This window comes from Anabrus simplex, chromosome 6, assembly GCF_040414725.1.
Source record: "Anabrus simplex isolate iqAnaSimp1 chromosome 6, ASM4041472v1, whole genome shotgun sequence".
Lineage (NCBI taxonomy): Eukaryota > Metazoa > Arthropoda > Insecta > Orthoptera > Tettigoniidae > Anabrus > Anabrus simplex.
In genome coordinates, this window is record NC_090270.1 from 97,168,005 (window position 1) to 97,194,721 (window position 26,717).

General features: G+C 38.5%; 1 protein-coding gene across 1 annotated transcript in view; it reads left to right on the top strand.

Annotated features, from left to right (window-relative positions):
• LOC136875471 (large ribosomal subunit protein mL62) overlaps positions 1–17,318 on the top strand; it is a 40,035-nt gene extending 22,717 nt beyond the window's left edge. The window contains exons 4-5 of the mRNA XM_067149014.2: positions 18–187; positions 17,131–17,318. Coding sequence (XP_067005115.2) covers positions 18–187; positions 17,131–17,221 — 261 coding nt within the window. The 3' untranslated portion in view covers positions 17,222–17,318. The remainder of the gene's footprint in view (positions 1–17; positions 188–17,130) is intronic.
• The last annotated feature ends 9,399 nt before the right edge of the window (positions 17,319–26,717 follow it).

Genomic DNA, 26,717 nt, shown 5'->3' on the forward strand with positions numbered 1-26,717 from the left:
CTTCTTACATGTTCTAGTATAAAACAAAGATAACAAAGGATGGTTTCTTTGTTATTCGCTCGGAAAAGACCCGTTCTCAACAGTTGAACCTGGCAGATGCTATGGAAAGGTTACGAAGCACTATATGGAAGTTACTAGAGCCTGAGCCAAGTATTACTCCTGAAACTGAAGAAATGTTACGACGCAGGTATGAAAGTAATTATTAATGGTTAATATCAGGGGCACACTGGCACTGTGATCAAGCTACTTCTCACAACTGGTGTATCTATAAACTCAGATTTTGGTTCCTGAGCTTTCTTTTTGTGTATTCAGTTCAAAATGCACCTTCTTAGTAAATTTAGTGTTTTACAGCATACTTTTTGTTTTTAACGTGTTTCACACAAGAACCACACCTTTTCTAGCCAGTTGGGCTGAATGGTGGAGATGATGGATGCTGACTTTCTGATACCAAGATGACACGTTCAATCCCAACTCAGTCCAGTGGTATTTGAAGATCCTTAAATATGTCAGTCTTGTGCTGGTACATTTACTGGCACATAAAAAACTCCTGAGGGATAACATTTCTGGCACTTCATGCCTCAGAAGACTATTAAAATAGTGGGGGATGAACCAATAACATTTTTACTTTCCAACCTGTCAGTATATTACAAAATTCACTACATATTTACTGTATTTTGAACCTTTCCTGCAACAGCTTCCAATTCTTTAGTTAGTGTTAATACAAAAAATATTGTATTAAAATAGAATGCAGTACCTTAGAAGGTTATATTGCCAGTAGTTATTCTTGTGATGACCTGTCAGTACTCACACTGAACAATGTGCCTCATGTTTTTGCTTTTGATGCCTGTCATCCCATAGTGGTTAGGAATATCAAGCGGTTTGAGAAGATGGAATGTCAAGGCCCGGTCAGTTTTACAGCCCTTGGGCTAAGATTTTGGCACTAATATGATCTTGCCAACCAAGGGAAGAGGAAGGATTGCTACAACTATCAAGGTAACTCATTAATCAGTTTACCAGGCAAGGTGTTCACTGGCATTTTGGAAGGAGGGCTGCGATCAGTGATTGAGAGTAAGTTGTATGAAAACCAATGTGGTTTCAGACCACAGAGGAGCTATCTGGACCAGAGTTTCAGTGTGTGCCAGGTAATTGAAATGCTTCTCAGAACAATGAAGTCATTCACATGGATCAAGCACATCTTCCAGTGCAGACCTCTCATCACAGACTTCACCAGCCTTTCGAAAGTTGCCAGGGCATTGCGCAATCTGAATGGCATGACCTTGAGTTGCCAGAGACCATGTCCAGCTGAGAATGCAGTCTTCTCTCGGTCCTGAGGACGAATCTCTACTTGCCAGTAAATGCACTTCAGATCCAGTGGAAGAACAACTTCGACTGTGATATTGTATCCAGAGTGTCGTGAGTTTGGAGTACTGGGTACCTGTCTTTGTAACATCATTCACTCTCCTGTAGTTGACACAGAATAGAGTTGAGCCATCCTTTCCTTTATCAACTCTACCAGAGAGCTCCAAGGACTTTCCGAGTGTTCTATTACTTATAAGCTATAAATTTAATTTCTGTTCCATATTGAAGTGCTATTATAAGAAATGAAATCCAATACAATATATCAAGTAAATAGTCGTGGGACTATTTTTAGTCGCTTAGTGACCATCTTCAGCCAAAATAAAAATTAAACAGATCATGTGATAACTAAAACATATGTATATAAGATAAAGACAATGTTGCAGGAATAATTATAGTATTAAAATACATGTAACCAAAAACATTATGGTTGTGATCTTCTTGTCATAATATGTTGGCTTTAAGTTCGGTTAGGACCTCAGGCAATGAAGAAAATCTGGAAATGATAGCCAGAATTAGAAATGAATAAACAAACAGAAAAGAAATTAAAAGGGAAAAATATGATTTATGAGACTCACCTCTCGAGTGAAATATACAGTACATCCAATGTCTGATGTAGAACAAAACACTGATATGATAGAGGAAGTAGGCAGGCCATGGAAACAAAGGAGTAGATAGGGAGAGGAGGGGAAGGGTATAAAGAAGGGAGCGGAAGGGGGAGAGGAGGAGGGGAAAGGTGTCTAATTTGGGGCTGAAGAATGTGGTAAGAAAGACTGCTACTGAGAGGGGAATTTAAAGAGATTATAAAAGAAAGAATTTTTTTATCTGAGACATGATTGTTAAAGACGCAAATTAAAAGGTCAAATAAGATGTTTGATTTCTCGGAAATTCATTTAGATTGAAGGATTGAAAAAACTGTTCCAGATGGATAAAACAGTTTTCCATAATATTGATCAGGGGGGCCTTTATATATATACTGTAACTTTGAGAATTTTCATGTCTTGGTCGATATTAGTGAACTTATGGTTAGTATCATGCTCCATAGAGCATCTTAACGCCCTGAAATACAGAGTGCGCGCAAATGATTGGAGCGGTTTCAAAAATTTCCTGTTTGTTTATTATTTGTTGTAACATTACAAAATTATATAGACCGATAGAAAAATTCACAAAGTTTTTTTACGAGCCTACAAGTGCTCGATATGTGCTCCACGAGTGACTCTTCACACATCAACTCTATAGTCAAGTTCGTCCCACACCCGACGTAACATGTCGCTGTCAATTTGACCAAAGGCATTGATGATGTGGGCCCGCAGTTCTGTTGGATCAGCCGGTAATGGTGGCGTAAAAACTGCGTTTTCAGAAAGTCGCGAACATCAACATGGAAATGAGGTGGAGCAACATCCTGTTGGTAGATGAAGTTCATGCTATTGGTCTCCAACTGTGGTATGAGCCGATTCTCCAGCATATCGAGGTAGACGTGCCCTGTAATGGATTTTTTAGCGAAGAAGAAGGGACCGTAAACTTTAAATTTCAAGATGGCACAGAAAACATTGAGCTTGGGAGAGTCATGAACATGCTGCACACAGGTACAGCGGTTTTCAGTCCCCCAAATTCGTACATTGTGCCTGTTAACTTTACCACTCAGAAAAAATTCTGCCTCATCATTGAAGACAAGGTTGTCACAAAATTCATCATCTTCCATATGCTCCTGAAAACTTGTACAAAACTCAAAACGGTTCACTTTGTCAGCCGGCGACAATGCTTGGAGCAGATGCAAACGGTAAGGGCGCATCTGCAATCTTTATTTACGACTTTCCAAATGGTCGAACGAGGCATGTTCATTTCCCTGCGCTCTCGAAAAGTGACTTTTGTGGGCTACGTTCAAAACTGCGTCGCACACGCTCAACTGTTTCTTCTGGCACACTTGGCCGGCCTGTTGATTTTCCCTTGCACAGACATCGCGTGGTTTTGAACTGTTGATACCATCGGCGAATGGAGTTGGCACTGGGTGGATCTTTCCGATACTTTGTTCTAAAATTTCGTCTCGCACGTTTGTCACAGATTGGCTGGAATGAAATTTAAGAACGGCATACGCTTTTTCACTGTTAGTCACCATCTTTGCAACTGTTGGAGTAAAGAAAGCAAAATGTGTGCCGGATGTTGCAACTGTAGCGCTCTTACGGGCATTGGGGGAAGCACAATGTATGAAGGGCTATTCAAACAAAACAAAACTTTGAGGGATACTTGCCTTACAACATCAAACATCAAACACCATCACCATATCTCTAATAATACGGCTAGAAATAATTTACAAAACCGCTCAAATCATTTGTGCGTTCACTAATATCGACCAAGATATGGAAATTCTCAAAGTTATATAAAAAGGCCCATTGCTCAATATTATGGAAAATTGTTTTATCCATCTGGAACAGTTTTTCAATCCTAACTTCAATCTAAATGAAATTTCAGAGAAATCAAACGTTTTATTTGACCTTTTAATTCCTATCTTCAGTAATCATGTTTCAGATAAAATAAATTCTTTCTGTTATAATCTCTTTAAATTCTCCTCTCAGCAACAGCCTTTCTTTCCACATCCCTCAGCCCCACCGTAGACACCCCTTTGTAACTTTCTTTGATGATTACTAAAAAATAAAATCATGAATAAAAATATATAAATAAAATTACTCAAAAACTTAATAAAATTAATAAGCATAATTAACCGAAATGTCCGTAGTATGGGCGCCAGAGTTCACCAGAATGGATCCCTCGAATTTAGATAAGAGCATGATAAACTTTATATCCCAGGGCGTGTACATAATGCTGCGTACTGGTACATCTGCTGCAGGCCTTACCTAACCTCCTGAAAACGACTAATTAGGTAGGAACTGCACCTAGGTTCATCAATAACACTGATTCTAAAATAGCTAACTATATTCTTAACAAATTCCGTGCAAGAGCACCTCATCAACATACAACATTATACATATAATACACACATAAAATATTGCTGGAAGACTCCATATTTACAACAACAACAACAAAAATAATGAAAATCGTGGGAAAACGAAAGCGAGAACTAAGTTACCATTTGTAAATAGTCCGATGAACAATGTACATGTATGAAGATAAATACCCTTCACTGTCTCTGTATCAATTCGACTTACCGATTCTCATAATCGGCAGTTATCACATCACACAGATACTGTACCTTGTACTACTGTGTTCACATATTTTAACACTTGTTGTAAAGATATATACACACGTCTGTCGATCCTCAACATATAAATTTATGGAAAGTCTGAGATAGCTTTCACCAACATATAATGCTAGGCCGCCACAAGTGCTACAATACTTAATGCGCAAGCACTCTCCACAATCAGCCACTTTCCACAAACATAACAAGACTACGCTCCACGAACGTTTGAAGTCCAGTCCATTGCAGCCGTGTCACTCCAGTACCGTGTATCAGCACCACTTCCTTCCCGTACAGTGCGTCAGTTGTCGTTCCTTCATACAGTGTTACTGCTTGTAGTTGTGGTAGTTCCTTCTCGTTCCTTTACAATCACCTCTACAATCACCCTTACAATGTTTCTTACAATATTTTTCACAATGTCCTGGTTGCCGCCGTATGATCAACCTTTATAGACATCAACATCCCCCTCCTCTCAGATGAGACATCTTGATTGGTGCTTGCCCACCAATCATGAGTGAACCTCTTGTCAAGACCAAGCCCTGAACTACTTCTTCCTCCCAAGACAATAACAAACTCTGGGGTATATTCCATGAATCACCAAACTTTCCTAATACAACAACAAGCTCATCTCATCAGGCTGGGATATATACATGACTCATGAATTTCCTGACACAAGTACATCACAACAAACTCTGGGGCAGCCATATGACTCATTCAAATTACCAGAGTTATTAAAGCAATGTTTTCCCACTCGTGCAAAACAAATTACTCATACCTACATATGTGGATATCTTCCAGCTTACCAATATAAATGGCAAAATATACAAAAAAATACCGATAATAATAATAATAATAATAATAATAATAATAATAATAATAATAATAAATCGAATACAGACAATAATATCTCTAACTTCTACATATAATTCGGGGGTGTGATATATGTACTATCACACCTTCTCTCCTTCTCCCCTCCCCCTCCCAGCCCCCCGCCCTTCTCTTCCTCTCCCTTCTTTATGCCTCCTCCCCTTGTCTCCCTATCTACTCCTTTGTTTCCATGGCCTGCCTGCTTCCTCTAGCATGTCAGTGTTTTGTTCCACATCAGACATTAGATGTACTGTATATTTCACTCTAGAGGTGAGTCTCATAAAAAAAATTCTCCTTTTTAATTTCTTTTCTGTTTGTTTATTTATTCCTAATTCTGGCTATCATTTCCAGATTTACTTCATTGCCTGAGGTCCTAACTCAACTTAAAGACAACACCATATTATGACGAGAAGATCACAACCATAATTTTTGTTGTTAGGGTACATTTATTTTAATGTTAAAATTATTCCTGCAATATTGTCTATCTTATATACATACGTTTTAGTTATCACATGATCTGTTTAATTTTTATTTGGACTGAAGATGGCCACCAAGTGGCTGAAACTAGTCCCAAGACTAATGTAATACTATTTACTTGATAAATTGTATTGCAAAGGTGGACCCTTACAATAAAAATTCTTTCAAGGTCCACCTATTCAGTACAGTGACATTTTATTGTGATTGAATCACATGTCAAATGGTACTAGTTTTGGCATCTATATGCCCTCATCAGCCTTAAATACAAATTAAACAATTATATACATATGCCTACAACATCTAAAACACATTTTAACACATTCTAAAATACATTTCTGTAATGATACATGAGATAAGTTAAAATTATGTTACAATTGATTGCTGTAATATAAAATTCTTAAAATTCCGACAATTCGCTATATAGTCCAGTCTGTGTATATCTGGAATAAGTGAATTTGTGCTGTTTTTTGCTGTCTATATGGGTGACACTTATTCACTTGATAATAGGTGGTTCCAGAAAAGTTTAATTTGATCATGTAAGATTGTGATATAAATAGAGATGAATTCCCACTTCAGTTTAAACCTGAAGAAGAAATTAGCCAAGTTAGATGTTGGAAGCAATGTATGGAAGTTACTAAAATCATTAGAATCATTAAATGATGATTGACTCACCTTGAACAGCATGTTAAACGTGTTTGTTACACAGATGGAGCCGGACGATGTGTGTGTGATAGCTAAGGTAGGCAGCGGTAAAGGAGATCAGGGGGAAGGAAGGAGGCGGGGCATCTGCGGGGGAATGGAACTGGGGGGGAGGGCGGAAGGATGGGGTAGTGAGGGTAATTGACGAGGGTGTGTATTACGGATTACTTGGAAAATTGAACTGCTTTTCGATAGTTTGGTATTTTTAAGCCAATTGATTAAAGGATCGAAAAGGATATTGGGTTTCATGTAAATTTTGTTTAAATTATAATTGGGGTTGAAGTATTGATGACAGTTAATGTAACAACTTTCAATAATATTCATGATGGGTCCCTTATTTGCTGTTTGAAGAACTTCCATATCTTGTTTGATGTTAGTAAGTTTGTGATTAGTGTATGCATATGTTGACCCACGGCGGAAAACTTATTGTGCCTCATCGCATTGACATGTTCTGAATATCTAATCACAAAATTACATCCTGTTTAACCCATGTAAGAGCTGCTGCATTCATTATATTTTAGTCTGTATGTTCCAGATTTGGAAATTTTACACAGCTCTGCATCAGTCAATACCCCCAGTATTTACTCCACCCCTCGTGCAGTCAAAAATCAAAAGCAGGAAAGAGAGACACTCTGAAAATCGAAATGTGGAACGTCAGAAGTTTACTTGATGTGACATAATGGTAGGCCTGAGAGAAGAACAGTTCTTGTTACCCAAGAGATCTCTAGACTCAACATTGATGTTTCTGCATTGAATGTTAATAATGTTATTGACTTTATGTCCCACTAACTACTTCTATGGTTTTCAGAGATACCGAGGTGCCGGAATTTAGTCACGCATGCGTTCTTTTACGTACAGTATCATTAAATCTACTGACACGAGGCTGGTGGTTTTGAGCACCTTCAAATACCACTGGACTGAACCAGGATCAAACCTGCCAGCTTGAGGTCAGAAAGCCAGCACCTCAACTGTGTGATCCACTCAGCCCGGCTTGCTTTGAATGAAACCAGACTGTCTCCTGAAGGCAAAATTACTGAATTTGGTTCAGAAAGGAAAAGGAGGAGCAAGAACGTGGGATTTGCTGTGAAGACTAAACTGGTTATTGATCACCAACTTACTCCCGTTGCAATGAGCGAAAGACTTATGACTCATCGCATTCCACCCTTGGAAGGTTCTTTTATGACTCATCTCTGCTTATGCTCCAACCTTGATGATGATGTAAAGTATGAGTTCTAAGCATAACCATCATCAAGGTACCGTCTGCAGATAAGCTCTTACTCCTTGGTGATTTCAATGCCAGAGTTGGGAGAGATAATCGGCTATGGAAAAATGTGATGGATAAACAAGGACTTGGCAATTGTCAATACTTGTACATTACAGTACCTTTCAAAAGGCACGAAATGTCAACTGCGGAGCAGTCATTGCATCATGTAGTTGCTGCTCATTTCACTAACATCTAACTTCTGACCCACGTGCAGGAATAGCTCTGTTTACTGCTGTGTGACAGTGTTGTTGTGTGCTAATGAATTTGCTTATTATGAGTTTCTTTCATGTTAATATTTAGTATGCTTTCTCATGCATGTGCTAGGAATGTAGAAACATTGGTCGTTATCATCATCTCAGATGGGCAGGACATGTGCGCCATATGAATGACACCAGACTACCACGCCAGATCCTCTGTGATGAACTTGGCTCTGGTTCAAGACCACGCGGTGCTCCCCTGATACGTTTCAAAGACCAACTGAAACAAACCTTAAAGACGGCAGAAATAAACCCACAAACCTGGGAAACATTTGCCAAGGACTGTTTACTTTGACGGCAAAGTCTCTGTGCCTCAGTTCAACACTTCGAACAAGAATGCCGCAGACATGAATATATTAAAAATCAGATCAAAAATTAGATGTATGGCTTTTCAGGCGTTTGCTCTATTAACCAGCATTTCATCTTAGGTCTGACACTAGACTCTTGAGAGTGGGATGTGTCAGACCCTACCCACTGACACTGGGGTGTATGCAGGTGAACTTATCAGAAGCCTATTTAACAGGCACAGTCTGATAACTGCATTTGGGAGATAAAACTCCACAATGGAATTAATGCCTGCCTAGCAATTCTGAATGGAAATTCTAAGTTCCCATGGAGGGAATTGGATATTTTTCCACCAATAGAGCATATAAATAATTAGATGTATGGCTTTTCAGGCGTTTGCTCTATTAACCACTGTTAATATATTAATCGACAGGAATGCAAACTTTGCCAAACACAGCCAAGATCTCCCCCGTCCCTCAGCTGTGTGATGTGTGGACGTATGTTCTACGTAAGAATTGGGCTGTGCAGTCTCCAAAAGTTTAAACACAAACTGCTGTGAATTGAAGTGAGCCATTAGCCAGGAAATCTGTAAACTCGGAAACGAGTAATTGCCGACAACAATGAATATTTAGTATAGCATTGTTAATGAAGTTGGTAGTCAGCCTTTGGTTTGTTGTGGTGGTGGTGGTGTTGGTAGCGATTATTGTTTTAATAAGGCAGTACAACTGGGCAACCATCCTCTGTTAACACGAATCAGAGAAGAAAAAAAAATGGAAGGGGTCTGATACTTCAAAGAAATTAAGGTATCTGACAAAGAAAGACAAGGGCCATGAATGGCATGAAACCTCACCTAATATCATCAGGGTCAGAAAAGAACAAGAGTTGACCATGGGAGGTCAGATAGAATAGATGAAAGTTGAAGCAATGCCAGGATTCAGCCAAGGGGCCCATGGTCACCAAACCATGCTCACAAGTTAATAGCCTCTGGAGCCCCTTTCCATTGCCTCTTATGTCAAGCATGGGATACCATGGGTGTTATTCTAGAGCCCCCACCCACAGGGGGACTTGGTTGCTCAGGATTTATAGTTCTGTTTTTATGAGTTTTGACTTCACAGTTACCGGAAGTCAGACAGTGGTGCCAAATTCTTACGAGTACAAACAGCTGATTCACGATGAAATGTATATACTTGAATATAAGTCAAGAATCAATTATTCTTTGTAGCAACATACATAACTCACATAAGATGAACAGTAACACACAACACATTTAAGATAAAAAAATAGATCAGTGCTCCAGCAGATAAAATGCAAGAAAATGAAATTTCTGCTCACCATCTAGAAGAGCTTGCTTTTGCTGATAGATTCAGTTTCTGCTAAGGAAGGAAAAAATCCTGCATTGGGAATACACCGCTCATTTCTGAGTCACTATCGACATTGTCATCGTCTGTTGAGGTTTCACTCTTGCTTGACGCTAACAAGATATTAGTCTTCAACATAATCATCGGTGATATGTTCCTTCTCCCAACCTTCACTTGATGTGGATTTTTTGCGTCTCACAACCTTGCTCCAGTCTTCCGTACTTACAAAAGAAGTCTTTCAACTTTCAGCTATATAGTCCTTCACTTGGGCCCAAATCAGTTCTATGGCATTAAAATGGCAGTGGTATGGTGGAAAGCCAACTACTTTATGCCCATGCCTCCTAGCTATTCTGTCCACCCTCTAAACTGGGCACTGGGGCTTGTTTTATTTCACAAGATGCATGAGATCCCCCTTCCTCATGTAATTGCAAACCAGAATATTGTGCTCCTTCAACCACTCAATGAACTCATTCTTTCTAGCCACCATTGTTGGTGCTTTGTCAAGAGTGACAGTGGTAGGGGGCATTGTCCATGATTATTATGCTCTTTTCAAGCAAATTGCTCAGCAATCTTTCCTTAAACCATTTCTGGAATGTGCCACTATAATTTCCTTGTGGTAATCTCCGGTTTTCTTAGACCGGAATACATACAAGCAGTTTGGCACAAAACTGTGCATAGTACTGGCGTGAATCATTATGATTCTGCCTCCCTTCCCAACAGGTAATGGCATAATGCCTTGTATTGAATTATCTGTCCAGCCTTTGCACCGGGAATGAGGAGCATTAATCAGTGTTACGTCCCATCATATAATAGAATCAAAATTCTCGCCAATAATCTCTCTCAGAAATCTGCATCGCTGCATCACGATAGCACTTCTCTCCATCAGCACTCTTCTTCTGTTAACCTTCCTCTACCTTAAACCCAGAATTTTAACTACTTTTCTGAAGGAAGATTTGTTCCCACTGAAAAGGTCACTTTTGTGAAGAGAGTGAAGCAATTTCTCAAGAATAGGGTCTTCTTTTGTATGGCAATAGGCGTAAATATGCCGACGAATTGCATCTTGTTGAAAAGAATCTAATTCCATTACCGATTTAGGCTTACTCCTCTTCTTCCCTGGAATTTCAAGTTTTGACTGCCCCGCTGTCTGTTCCTCGTTAAGGTACTTCTCCTTCTCTATGCTTATAACTGTGCTCCTGTTAATCTTGGTTGCATCAGCTGTTCGCTCAACTGCTTTTGAAACAGGCAAAAGAGGCACACCATTATCTTTCTCCCTCTCAAAATACTCCCTAACATTGCAAATAATTTCCTGAGCCTGGCTCCTTAGTGGAGTACCGCATCTGAAGGACGTTCTTCTCTTGGGAGCATCCTTAGATGTAGGTATCGACATAACAAAATATAGAATTCATACATGGGCATAAAATTAACCTGCTATATAAATACCAAACGAAATAGTAAACTAAGCTACCAAATAAACTAGAGCATTAATGTACCACTATTCTCTGCATATTACATGCTGTACTATTAAAAATACTAAACAATACATTTATAAACACTACTCTATGAAATATAAATGAAACAAATACCTAGCACAGAAACCGTGAAAGGAACTGAGCACAATACAACACTATATAGCTGATAGCATATGGTTACAGTTAGCAACAGATCGACAACACTGGTAACCAGAACTGGAGTCTAACTTGCTCTATCAGAGCGATCGTCTGCCTATGATTGGCTGTTTATTCATTCACTTAGCCTCCGCCTAAAGGCAGCGCTAGAATGTCAAGTCGTATCTCATAAGAACTGAGCTATAGTATTAACTGTTGTAAGTGCAACACTTCAGAGGCTTTCACTTCAAAACCTCAACTTCCATTCATGGTTCGGTCAATCTTATTATCATACAAAACCGTGCGAGTTAGGATGACATGTAAATAATTAGGCCTACAACTATTGTCATCACTTTATAACTTGTGCTGTGATCACTGCTTGTACTACAAAACCTCAATTTTCATTAACTATTCATCCTATCTTATTACCATGCAGAATATTTTAACCTGAGTTGGCATGCTAATTAGGCCTATAAAACTAGTGTCGTCACTTCTGACTTAACCAGTACTTGCACTTAACACAACCTCAATTTTTATGCACATTTGTTCAGTCTTATCATCTTACAAAATATTTAATGGTATATGTATGTCCAACCGTTACTCCGTTTCTTTCTGGGGTCAGGTATGAAGGGAGGCGAACCTTTGTATCAAGTTTTTACGATCGGATACCCTTCCTGATATCTTCATCAGAGGAGTTAATGAAATTTAATGAATGACATGATAAATGACAGTAGGAAGGGAGAGGGTGAAACCCATTGCTGGCACATAGCCTACTCGTGTCGAATAGCACAAAGGGTCCTCCTCATGGCTTAACGTCCCCATCCGATGGATGAATCGCCATCAACAGCTTCGTATGCCCTCGCTTCATATGAATGCTGCGGAGAGATTTGGAATAGAATCGAGGCTTTTGGCACGCAGTCTAGTGATTAGAAAACACAAAATATTTAATAATATTCAGTATTAAATAATTCTTCAGGGAAGGGAAGCATTTTATATGTAGTTACTCATATGAGCAACGATAAAAGGTTTCGTAGAAGGCGAGTTGCTATGTTTTGAATCTAACTCCACAAAAGACGTATCACAAGGAAATGAATGGTGACTTACCATACTTGCTTGCATATAACTCGCCACTGCGTATATCTCGCACCCCATTTTTCACAATTGAAATTGCAGGAGAAAAATGCCCGCGCATACCTTGCATTTATTTCTGATGTCATAAAGACATACGGTACATACACTAAATAAAGTTTGTGTATTTTGTGGACATGCCTACATTAAATATCGGGACTGTACCAGTTGCTGTTACGGTACTTTGTACGTGACAATACAAGAAGAAGCTGCATTTCTTTCTACCTGCAGAACAGTTGAGGCTAGCTGTTGTAACAAAAATACCTAACTCGCAGACCCCCGCATCAAGGCCGCATTCCTAGCCAGTCAATCACACTCTGCCATCCCTCTCACTCTTCCGTCTTTGTCAATATGCTTATAGCTACCTGTCCAGCAGAGCTAATCACGTGAACTGGGAGTGTTTCCCTGTCCAGGCAGGCAAGTGATCATGGTATTAGGTATCGTCCACCTGTTGTATTGTCGACAAGTACCAGTATTCTGTCTTCGCTTTTCATTCTTGTTTTTCAGTTAAGTTTCCTTGTGTAGGTCGATCTTTAAGTTATGGAGAAAAGTGGGAATTATATGGCTGGGTTTAAACTCAATGATAAAGTATGCTGAACATAGTAACAAAGCTGCCGGTCAAGAATTCAGTGTCATTGAGTTTAATATTCGCTACTGTCGTAAACAGAAAGCTGTGCTAGAAACCACCAACGGAACACGTAAGGCATTTAGAGGGCCAAAAACTGGTTTCCTGAGCTGGGAGACGAGTTGCCTCATTACATTACAGAGTTGCAAAATGAAGGCTTTAGTATCTCACGCGAGATGCTACATTGTTGACAAACTTAACCATAATAGGTATTTTATTTGATCCTGTATTGACTTTTCTAAATCTATTAAAGGGACTATTTAAAATAGTTTATGTTGGGTCCACCTTGTCAATACACTTTAAATGATTGAAAATTATTTTATTAATCGTACATGTTTCAGGAACAATATGCATTCCCTTCATCAGTGAAGTCAAATCAAGGAATAAAAACAATATAACACCATCTTTTGTCTAACCCACAATTTAAAGAAGTATTAGATCCTAATTTACCACATCAATGATTAAAATAAACATTAGTGAAATATTATGAAAATCATCATTACATAAAATTTTTTATATTTTGATGATGATGAATGAGAATGCCTAAATAAACTTGATCTTAAGTTTTTCCTTTTTCTTTTTCTTCCTTAATTGATTAAACACTAGTTTATACAAAGGGTCCTCATCTGCAAGTCTTTCATTTAAACTTGATTCAAAGTTTTTTTAAGCAAGATAAATTTTTAAACTTTCTAAAACATTCATGAATTTTCCCTTTTTGGGCGAGTTTATTAATTCCATGTCATTAGAAATGGGTGTATTTTTATGATTCTTTTTAACCATATGCTCTCCCATTGCCGAATATCTTTTATGTTTGACTGCATTAACGTGTTATTTATACCTTTAGCCAAATTTCTTCCAGACTTTTCTATGTATCTGAATTGAAAATTATTTTATTAGTATTAATATCAGTTTTGTATGCTATATTGATGTTCCTTTTTCTGAAAATTTTAGCCAGTTGTTAAGAGTGCTTATTTTGAAAAGTTAGAACTGCACATTTCGTTTTCTCCTTTCGATCTTTAACTAAAGTTGTTTTTGGTTCATTTTTCATTTTATCATTCTGTTAATAAATTTTCTGGAGTATCTGTTGTTACAAGCAATTTGGTGGATCATATTTCTCTCTCTATTATAATTCTTCTTAGACATGAGATATGTCTATTAATTAAGCTGTAAAATGTTGCCTTTTTATGTTGACCTGGACGATTGGAGTCGTTTCTGATAATAGTATCTAATTGAGTAGCCTTTCTGAAAATTTGAAAATCAAAATGACCAGAATTTCTAGTAATTATTAAATCTAAATAACTCAAAGTTCCGTCATTCTCAGATTCCATTTCAAAGCGTGCAAACTAGCGATTAAAGGAGGAATTAGCTGTTCAGATCAAAAATTAGATGTATGGCTTTTCAGGCGTTTGCTCTATTTACCAGCGTTTCGTCTTTTGACCTGATTTTTTATATGCTCTATTGGTGGAAAAATATCTAATTCCCTCCATGGGAACTTAGAATTTCCATTCGGAATAGCTAGGCAGGCATTAATTCCATTGTGGAGTTTTATCTCCGATATGCAGTTATCAGACTGTGCCTCATAAATAGGCTTCTGATAAGTTCACCTGCATACACCCAGCGTCAGTGGGTAGGATCTGACACATCCCACTCTGAAGAGTCTAGTGTCAGACCTAAGACCTGATTTTTTATATGCTCTATTGGTGGAAAAATATCTAATTCCCTCCATGGGAACTTAGAATTTCCATTCGGAATTGCTAGGCAGGCATTAATTCCATTGTGGAGTTTTATCTCCCGTATGCAGTTATCAGACTGTGCCTCATAAATAGGCTTCTGATAAGTTCACCTGCATACACCCAGCGTCAGTGTGTAGGGTCTGACACATCCCACTCTGAAGAGTCTAGTGTCAGACCTAAGATGAAATGCTGGTTAATAGAGCAAACGCCTGAAAAGCCATACATCTAATTTTTGACCTGATTTTTGGCAACTGCTATCGTCCACATTATTTACGTATTTATTGCAAAAATATGTTCCCCTCTTTCATTTCTAATTTTCTTTACGGAACAGCAGTTAACGGGCATTACTAATCTTCTCCAACATAGCCTTCGAATGTCGAAGAGAGAGTTTGCAAGTGAACATAGTGAGAAAACTATACCAAAGGTCGCATTTTATGGCAAACGTTTCAGTTTTCCTCTTCAAACACCGTCACCTAATCTAACTTAACTGTACTATATGTATGAAGAAGACATATTTCAAGCACCAGTAGAGAAATGATAACCTTCTCGCTATTAATTTACATTGATAATAGTCTTTCCGAACTTTAACCACGCGCGAGAAAAAATAAACTAACCTCTGAAATCAATTATGCACTCTGCCATATCTTGAGGTGAATCCCATTCTTACTTAATTGCAGTATTTAGCATTAAAATTAAGCGATTGTTTATTCAGCCTTTATTTTTAACATGTTAACAACTGCTATTCGACACGTTTTGTACTCATTTATTACGAAAACATGTTTTTCATTTAAAATTTTCTTTACGGAACAGCAGTCGATGGGTATCGCTAATAGACTCCAACATCGCCTTCGAATGTCGACGATAGAGCTCGCTAGTGGACACAGTGAGGAAACGATACCGAAGACGATCGATTGTATGAAACGTAATTGCTGGACTGCATAAATATTGGTAACGGAAAAAATCATGCACGCTTAATCATAATGACGGATGCGTCAGTGATAGGACTCTCATTGTAACGGAAGTATAATACACCGTCTAATATAGAAATTTGGAAGGGACAGACAAAAGCTATCGTAATAGCGGGGTTCTCGTTATATGCCGTACTAGCTATAGCGGACTTCTGCTGTATAACAAGTTCCAACTTGTAAGTTTGAGAAGTTAATAGAGCAAACGCCTGAAAAGCCATACGTCCAATTTTTGATCTGATTTTTGATATGCTCTATTGGTGGAAAAATATCTAATTCCCTTCATGGGAATTTAGTATTACCATTTGGAATTGCTAGGCGGGCATTAATTCCATTGTGGAGTTTTATCTCCCGTATGCAGTTATCAGACTGTGCCACATAAGAGGCTTCTGATAAGTTCACCTGCATACACCCCAGCATCAGTGGGTAGGGTCTGACACATCCCACTCTGACGAGTCTAGTGTCAGACCTAAGACGAAATGCTGGTTAATAGAGCAAACACCTGAAAAGCCATACGTCCAATTTTTGATCTGAAGTTCCACCTTTCCACCACTTTAAAATCTTACGATTTTTCTTCAATTAAAGTAACATTAATTTATTTTTAAATTAATCAGTACATGTTTAGTTTTTCATGGAAAACATCTTCAGCCGTAATCTTGATTTACAATTAAAATATGCACGAAAACAGGTGTCATTATAGACTTGTATGCAAGTCACTAGATAACCTTGGCAACAGTGTAATTTCTCTGACCCACTTGATTTATTGGCCATGAGTATAATGAATATGAACACCTAAGCACTGCAGAATTTGGGGTTTGTACTGGAATGGAAGCTATGTTTTCTTTGATATTTCTTGTTTTCATGCATCTTTCTTTCCAGAAGCACTCTATAAATGTTGATTTATCATTACTTTTAAAGTTTACAACAAGCCTTGCAAACTGGCACATTTCCAGGCTTGGCATTTCTGAGAGTGCTTATTAAAAATAAGTTTTAAGTTGTGCAGTTAAGCTGCATAGATAAACTGCGACTTTTCTAAGTGTGTAAACATACTATTTGGAAGTCTGATATGTAGACCTCATTTCTGACATTCTCTCTTGGAGGGGGAAAGAGAGTGAGTATATATGTCAAACTACTAGAATGTATCAATATATTTTGCCCCTTTTTTCTGTTATTTTTAAACTGGGCTTAATCCTTAGTTTTTCTTGAAGTCCCTTAAACTGAAATGGTGTTAAATCTTAAGTGCATGTGGATAAATTAAAATTAAGTGCAAAATTTGTTTGAATTGGAATGAAAATTCTTTTCCAATATTGTCTTTCTAGGAAAGAGAAGGCTGTTCGCATGAGGCTTGTAGAGAAAAGAATGAAATCGCAGAAGAAAGAAGATCGTAAAGCACCTGTGGTTGACATTTAAAATATGTATTTGAAAGCTTAAGTACAATATAATTTTTTGTAAACAAAATTAATTAATAACAATAAATTGTGTGTTCATACCTGAAGTACAAATTAAATTCTGTGTTACAGTAAAACCTTGTTCATTCGAAATGTCTAATTCAAAGTACTCTTTAAGTACTGGGGATGAAAGATATGATTTTACATATAATTTGAATTGCTCAATTTAAAATATGGATTAATAATAATTTGAAATATTGTGCTGATCCTGTAAGTGGGAATTGGTAATTTTAATTCACAATTGTCAGTATACTACTATTTTCTCATGTAATTATCGTCGCATTGAAGACCCCTGAGTGTCTTAGAAGAATACTTCCTTTTGGCCATTTTTAACTCAAAGCATTTAATAAAATGAACAGGTTAGCCAACACAGAACTTATATATCTTCACACAAAGTTTATTTCCTTATAAAGTGTGAACAGAATGACGGATCAGTGCGCAATCACTTGACACGACTTCTGTAACGTGCTGCAGAGAACAAGCGTACTAATCTTTTCTTTTTATTGAATAGCTTTGTGTTAAAAAATTCTTCTAAGGCAGTCATCGCAAAACTAAAAATTATAAAAGCACAAAAGAACAAAGCAGAAATCGCGAAGGAATTCAGCATTCCACTCTCCACAGTTCAGACGTATTTATTTATTTATTTACTATTTGCTTTACGTTGCACCAACACAGATAGGTACAGCCCCAGCATTTGCCTGGTGTGAAAATGGGAAACCACAGAAAACCATCTTCAGAGCTGCCGACAGTGGGATTCGAACCCACTATCTCCCGGATGCAAGCTCACAGCTGAGTGACTCTAACCGCACGGCCAACTTACCTGGTCAGATGTATTTTCAACATCGCAAGAGTATTGCAGCACAAGCTATACAAGGACAGAACATAGATAAACAGATGACGTTCGAGGTACCAAGCATTCAGATTTAGAGGACAAACTATTGGAGTGGTTTTGGCATGTCAAATGTAACAACATTAGCAACATCGCTATTACACCAGGTTGAGTACACAGACACATCCTCAAGGTAGCGGGGAATAAAAGACACCATTCTAGAAAGAGGTCGTGAGGCAAGCTGCCCAATTAGAAGACTGCTTTTCCACCCAATACAACAGTGAAGTTACCTTGAAACAACAGTAAATCAAACAGCTCCTAACAGCCCTCTAGTGCAGTTTAAATGAAGCCTTCAAGGAAGATTTTCAACACACCATACAAACACTAAACACTTGAGGACTACAATACAAATCGACTTTTATTGTATATAAGTTCAAGTCATTCAGTGATCATATAGAAGAGCCTCACAATAGACTTTTAAAAGACGTTTTCAAAAATGTTTAATTGGAAGAATAAATTTTATCACATTGTAGACACGGATTTTAATTTTAAGTATACTCCGTCTATCCTTTCTTATCCAACCCTTAACCCCCTCTCCTCATTTCCTCGTTCAGTATTAAATAGTAATAGTTTTTAAAGTTCCCATAGGAAAAAATGATCAAGGTTTTTATCATGCTTTCTATTCATGTATTATCATCTAAGGTTTTTTGGACTCAGCTGAAGATGACCACTAAGTGGTCGAAACATGTACTGTGATGATTAATGTTTTTATAATTTTGCCAAAGGCATGTAATAAAGTATCGATTAGGTGGTAATTTAATCTCATAAGTTGATTTAACTCACCGATGCGTTCTTGAAGTGGACAGCTTGCTATACAGAATTAGTCAAGCTTTATTTGCCGAACTAGATTAACTGGAGGTAAATAAGTCCCCTGGACAAGTAATAGCTCAGAGCTATGATGGTTTGAATGTGATAAGCGGGCAACACACAGGTGTGCAGGCAAAAAAAAAAAAAAAAAAAAAAAAAAAAAAAAAAAAAAAAAAAAAGGGCAGTGTACAAAAATGTGCACTTTGATCATTGTTATGCCCATCAACTGAACTTGATTATTGAGCGCTGTGCAACACAACAAGCAAGTGAAAGGTTTCTGAAATAGCAATTTAGAAGGATTATGCACGGTTTTCTCCAAATCTTCCAAACAGATAGTCGTACTACATGAGATCGTTTAGAAACGAGTCCCGAAAATTTCCACAACTAGATGGAATTTTAGGGCAGGATGCATAAGAACTGTTTTTGTCTTAAAAATCGAACCGAGCAAAGATTTCGGATGACTGTAATGGTTATTCTTGTTGTCTTAGAGAAATGTCGTCACATATCAACTGAAAGCGCGTGGAATAGTTTGAGTCTAAAAGCTCATTCTGTATAATTTTAGATAGTCCCAGAAAAACATGACTGATAGCTTTTTCAATGTGCCCCTTTAAAGTAACTTGACCATTAAATTATCCACCCCACGAAAAATTCCAGGATTATCGGATTAATTGGTTTTATTGTGTCCTCGCAGTGCAAACTCAGATTTTCCACAAAACTTAATGCAGTCAATCAGTTTACTGGGTATGTAATGTTTTTTCGATAGTCCTCATTGAACTGTTTAATTTTCAACCTATACGTACTAGGCCTATCTAACTGGCACCTGATGTCTACCTTACCAAGCATCGCAAATTGAATACTATTCTTTATATGTTTTTTAAAAGTTATTTAAGAGTTTTAGGTCCATAACACCAATTAATGTCCACGCGATATCACGAGAATTTATAGCCAAACCCGTAGGGCAGAAGAACGCATTTCTTATCTCACATCCACACAACCAGTCTGCATACTTGTACGATGTGCGATTTACTTTTGTAATGATTCTGAACCTGCGTAAGATTTAAATCGGGTTTCGGAGGTCCTAGCCTTTTCATTTCTAATCTACTGTCAAAAGAAAGACGTCCGCTCTTGAAAATAGCGTCCACAGAATTCATTCTCAAAAGCAGGAATAATTAATCACCCTATGATGTAAGCTTTGTCAGAATAAATATGAAAATTAAAAAAAGGAAAGACATTTAAGATTTAATCACTGTGAGCACAACTCACCAGTTTCAACTCTAGAGCACAGCAGCAATATTATTATTATTATCATCAATAAACACAGATAAAGAAATCGCAAGGATATCACTATCACCACAAGTACTTCCAAATCACAATCGTACCGGTAAATTAACATACACTACTTTCAAAGCTTAATAGCGTACAGAATAATCACCATGAAGCACGAAGATTACAGACAAAGAGTACAACTACGGACCACTCACTCATTCAAGCCTTCCGCGCGAAAATGAACTCGCTCACTACTGCCATCCCTCACGAAACGCGGGATGCAAATATAATTAAAAATAGGGCAAACAAGGTCATGAATTATTATTTAATGTCATTACATGCAGCCATGCTCGTAGAGGGGTTTTTGAAGATGCCTTTACTTTTGCGGACTCTGCCTTGTCCCGCACACTTCGTCCCTTCGAAACTGTCCACAGGCGTGCTTCCCCCATACATCTCTTTCCCCCTCACTATCACTATATGTCGCTATATCCTAGGACGTGCGCGTGCGTTTTGTATTCAGGAATCATTCAAGGCAAATATTTTCGCACTGCAAGTTGTGTGGTTAAGCTTATTTTTAATATGTATAACTTTTGCTTTCTCAACGATGCATGTGTTTCTACATTCGTCCCTGTTTTTATCTCCTCGTAAGATGTGTATTATTTAATGTAACACCTTGTGTAAAAAATTGGGTTAAATGAAGGAGTTATATCATGTTCAAGATCATGCTTTCACGTCTCTGCACAATATTTAAAATGAAATTTACCGTTGGTCTTTATAGCTATTGTTGAGAGTGAAGGAGAATTTCCTGTTGTGTATGTTTATCAGGAGCTCAAGGGAGACTTCATTAGTTAGTCGGAACATAGAAAAAATGATGAACTCTTCTCAGAAGAACTCTTAAGGTTTCACTTTACTTTGTCCTGCCTGCTGGCTCTTCAGAAATGTGTGCGCGTGTGTTTTATATTCAGGAATCATTCAAGAAGAATACTTTCGCACTGCAAGATGTGTGGTTAAGGTTATTTTTAATATGTATAACTTTTGCTTTCTCAACGATTCATTTGTTTCTATATTCGTCCCTGTTTTTATCTCTTTGTAAGATGTGTATTGTTTAATGTAACGCCTTGTGTAATATAAATGCCTACATGCTGGCCTATTTCCCACATTTTGGCTGATGATGACGCCAAACAGCGTCGAAACTAGTTCCAAGTGCAAATACATGTTATAAATAAACTATAACATTTTTGTATTGAAAAGGTGGACCCTTTTAAGTTTTCCTATCTTCCATATCCTAGGACGTAAGCTCAATAGTCCATGACGTTCTTTCAACCTGAAAACATTTACCAGCGAACTGTGCGCTAAAAGTCATTCACGTAAGTTTAATATTGCCTAACAGTCTTCCTTTACAGTTTTACGATGAATTGTACTTGTCTTAGTGTTATTTGAGTCCAGTTTCTTACTTCAAATATTGAGAGAAAGTAAAAAAAAGCTTTTGGTTTTCTAGGGGGGGGCACCACCTGAGAGTTCTTACAGGCCAGCCGCTACTGATACAGACTGATGTGTTTGAAAAGGTAAATGGCCAATCAAAACAGATTCTTCTTCTGTTAGATCAGTGTGCTGCACATGAGCATAACTTGACTAAACAATCTACACCTTGAAACTTTCAGGATGGGTGTGTAACTAACGATGATGATGATGATGATGATGATAATGATGACAAAGAGTGGAAACAACTGCAAGAAACATCTGTGTTTGAACTCAGTTTACAAGAGTATATCGACTGGAAAAGTTGACAGACACTGACTAACCTGAGGATCAGCTAATGACCAGTGGCGTAAGCTGGGATCAAGACATGGGCTACCACTAAACTTAGGTTACCTCTTTTCGATGGTTGGTTTAGTGAACGTCAAGCCTTCAGCGTTTTGAGCTGCAGCCAATTGCCAGTGGAGAAGCCTGCTGTGTTGTCAAGGCTGCTTCACAAGTTACAGCCCTGGCTTCTGTCACTGCCAATGCTCAACCCCTGATCGGTGGAGATGGTAGCCTAAGGTTTAACAAATTATAGACCGACTTAGTGGCTTTGGTCCAATGGCCCCGGTTCATTTTCAGAATCAACCCCTGCATACCTTTAATTCCCCTGGATTGGGGACTAAGTGATTATGACGTCTTCACCATTCATTTCATCCTCATTAGGTGACCACCAAGGCTATACAGATACCATGCCCCATTATTATTATTATTATTATTATTATTATTATTATTATTATTATTATTATTATTAAATAAAAATGTTGATTTTTACAGTGGTTGTAGCCATCGTTTACTGGTTAATTAGCTTCCTCGGGAGATCAGTGGTGGTGTCCAACCAATGATCACGGGTTCAATTCCAACCAAGAAAAGAAAACACTAGACCTGAAAGATGGCATTTCATTTTAGCAGATCTATCAATAAAAATAAAACTATATTACTCCAATAACAGCAGCCCTGCAGTCTTTTGCTGCAAGGATGTAGAAGTAAATGGGAATGAAATACCCGCACTCTGTTATCTATATCATTAGATCAGAAGTATGAGGTGAGCCGATGAGTAATGCATGGTTGATAGTTAGGAGTAGCGATCTGACGGACCGAAGCCTAGCACATCTATCCTGCACCGGTCCCCGCTCCTATCCGATATCCAGCAGCAAGCCGAGTATGGCGGGTCGAGGGGAGAGGGGCGAGAGTCTGGGCTGCAATATGTCTCCGATGCCTTGCTCTCAGAAATATGTGCGACGTTTTTTTCTCACTGCTTTCAAGTTTTGTAAACTGAACAAGGTTTCAGATGCTTGCATTATAACGTGCATTAGAATTCCATCGTTCTCAATTGAGATTTGGGCTTCACTGATAGCCTTGGTAGCCCTCAGTATACGCCACTGCTATTAACAGAAATTACTGCTGCAGATAATGAGGAACAGGAAAATGGGGCCAACTCTGTTGCTGAAGAAAGAAGCTCCTGCTGGACTGTGTTGTCAGAGCTAGTGATGCTGATGAAGCAGTAATTAAATCAATGGACCAAATTCAAAAGTTTGTAAGAAGTATTTGATGGAAGAGACTGACACAGCTTCATCTGTAACTTTTTTTTTAATCAGTAGGTCTGACTGATTTAGTTTGCATGCTGCTTGCCTCGATTACAAGAACAAAAAATTTCTTCTTATGGTCCTCTTCCTGTGTTTTTTCACATTTTGTTGATTATTGTTTATGTTCCGTTATTATGTTGGTGCAATACTAGGGTTCAATGTCTTTACCTTTGTGGGTGGGGGATGCAGACGAAGAATTCACCCATGGTATCCCCTGCCTGTCGTAAGAGGCAACTAAAAGGGGCGACCAAGGGATGATTATATAGGACCATGACACTGCTTGTGATTAGTACCACCATGCGGGGAACACCATGGGTTGCTTTTACTTGCGCGTAGTACCACTATGTTAGGTACCAAATAGGTTTGTGATTAGTAGCAAACGAGGGCTCAATGGTTTTACACTACCTGTGATTAATAGCACTATATGAGTGGCACCATGGGATGAGGGAACCATGGTTCTCGCTTGCCTATGATTAGTACCCACTATATGATGAACACCACGGGATAATATGAGTCTCTGTGGGTACCCTTATGTGATGAACACCATAGGTTTGCGTTGCCTGTAAATGGCGCCGCAATGTGCGAAACAGCGTAGGTCTGTAATACATGTGCAAATTTCATTACCTGTGAGTAGTACCATAATGTGTGGAATACCGCGAGTCTACGCTACTCTTGATTAGTACCGCAACATGACAAATACCATGGTTCTACATTCCTAGCAATAAGTACCATCGTGAGTGGCCGCTGACTTGGATTTTGGACCCCTTTTGACTACAAGTATCATCGACTGAGTATTGTGCTATAGAAGCAGTCCCTTGGTCAGTACTACTATTGTTATACGCCAGCTTCTGTGCATGTGAGGCACTGTGGGTCGGTTCCACTGATTGTTTTAAATTCATATCCATCCATTCATTCTTCGTCCTCATGTTTTGAATTCTGGTCAGTGGAGGATTTTGGACTTTTAATTTGTCATTACATTTCATCTCATTTCGTACCATTAGGGACTGATGACCTAGATGTTAGGCCCCTTTAAACAGCAAGCATCATCATTATCGGCACACTGGACATTGGAGGGGAGCCAAACTTCTTCTCTGTTATAATATAGTGGTCTTCACCATTCCTTATCACATTTAAAGATCACATTTCAACAGTCCTCAAAAAAAATGCTTTTAACCCTTCTCATAGGCTGTTTACATTCTTACTTACAACTGTCCACTGATCATAATAACATTTTGAAAAATCATTTCAACCATATGGTAAGTTATTGCCTTGTCAAACTTTTACAACTTTCCTTTCTATCAAATTAACTATGTCGAAAACAGATTTCTTATCACTTATACCATTATTAATCAGTTAAGTTTCTCTATACAGCTCGTCTGGTTTTATAAGCACTAAGTCTAGAATATTTTTCACTCTAGTAGGTTGCATCACTTTCGGATTCAGCTTTTGTTCCCAGTTTAAGTTCTTCACCATTTGTTGGTCATATACCGCCTGGAAGCCATAATCGCAAGGTGTCAAGTCTGTATGGTCTGATATCATAGTTAGCCATTTTGATTCCTGCTGGTTGAAAAATTTTGACCATCGGAATGTTGGCTGGTGAGGCAGAAGAGGTGATGATATAAATTTATAATCACTACATTGCATGCCAAAAGCCTGGATTCAGTTTCAAACCTCTCCACAGTGTTCATATGGAGTAAGGACATATGACACTGTTAATGGTGATTCATATGTCAGATAGGGATGTTAAGCCATGAACAGATCTCTTGGTGCTGTTCGACAGGAGTAAGCAATGTAGCTGCACCAGGTTTTACCCTCTCCCTTCCAACTATCATATATCACATCATTAATGCTTTCTGTTATTTGCATTAGTGTTGGCTACTGAGTGTATGTTTCAAAGCAATACATCAATTCATTCAAGTGTCCGAGTGAATCGATTCACAGGAACGGCGAGCTCTCGGCACACGATTTAGTTGACTTGCAGCAGATAGTGCTGAGTGGCTTACTCATGGATCAGTGAGAGAAAAAAAAAAACAAACACTCTCTCTCTCTCTCTCTCTCTCTCTCTGTGTGGGTGGGGGACGCAGATGAAGAATATACCCACAGTGTCCCCTGTCTGTCGTAAGGGGCGACCAAGGGATGAACGAATTAGAACCATGAGACTACTTGTAATTAGTAACACCACGCAGGGAACAACATGGGTCGCTTTTACTTGCGTGTAGTACCACTATGTTAGGTACACAATAGGTTTGTGATTGGTAGCGACAGTGTGTGCTTCCGGCTGGGTTTTACAGTACCTGTGTTTAGTACCACTATATGAACTACATCATGGGTTTGCCTTGCCTATGATTAGTACCCACTTATGTGCAGAACACCATAGGTTTGCGTTGCCCGTAAATTGCATCGCAATGTGAGAAACACCATAGGTCTGTGTTACGTGTGTACATTACATTACCTGTGAGTACTACCATAATGTGTGGAATACCACGAGTCTGCGCTACTTTTGATTAGTACCACAACATGACAAATATCATGGTTCTACATTCCTAGCAAGTGCCATTATGAGGGGCCGATGACCTGGATTTTTTTACCCCTTTAGACTACAAGCATCATCGACTGAGTATTGTGCTATAGAAGCAGTCCCTTGGTCAGTACTACTATTGTTATACGCCAGCTTCTGTGCATGTGAGGCACTGTGGGTCGGTTCCACTGATTGTTTTAAATTCATATCCATCCATTCATTCTTCGTCCTCACGTTTTGAATTCTGGTCAGTGGAGGATTTTGGACTTTTAGTTTGTCATTACATTTCATCTTATTTCGTACCATTAGGGACATGACCTAGATGTTAGGCCCCTTTAAACAGCAAGCATCATCATTATCGGCACACTGGACATTGGAGGGGAGCTAAACTACCGCTGCGGGCGAGACATACAAAGCCATGGCACACTGAAAGAATCATATTTAATCGCAGCTCAGTTAGACACAACACACACTCGATTCGTATCAGCACAGTGGACATTGGCGGGGAGCCGAACTTCCGCTGCATCGAGACATACAGAGCCATGGCACACTGAAAGAATCGTACGCTAAGACGGGCTCTCACGCTCAGGCTCATTTGAAAATAATACCCATTTGCATTCACTGTCCTCTTCTTACACGGAGGCTTAAATAATACATGGATTTGCAGTGTTAAAGAGGTAGTCAAAACATAATTCCAAACTAGCTACTAAATAGGTAGGCTATTAGGTTCTTCTATTTATTACTTTAATGAATCAGTATTATAACTTAGTTGACATTCGACAATGAATTCAACTCAACTCTCTAGCCTACCTTATGGCTGTAAGTCATGCTCGTGACCACTTGAAATTGTCTGTTTTATATTGGGAAGAACTGC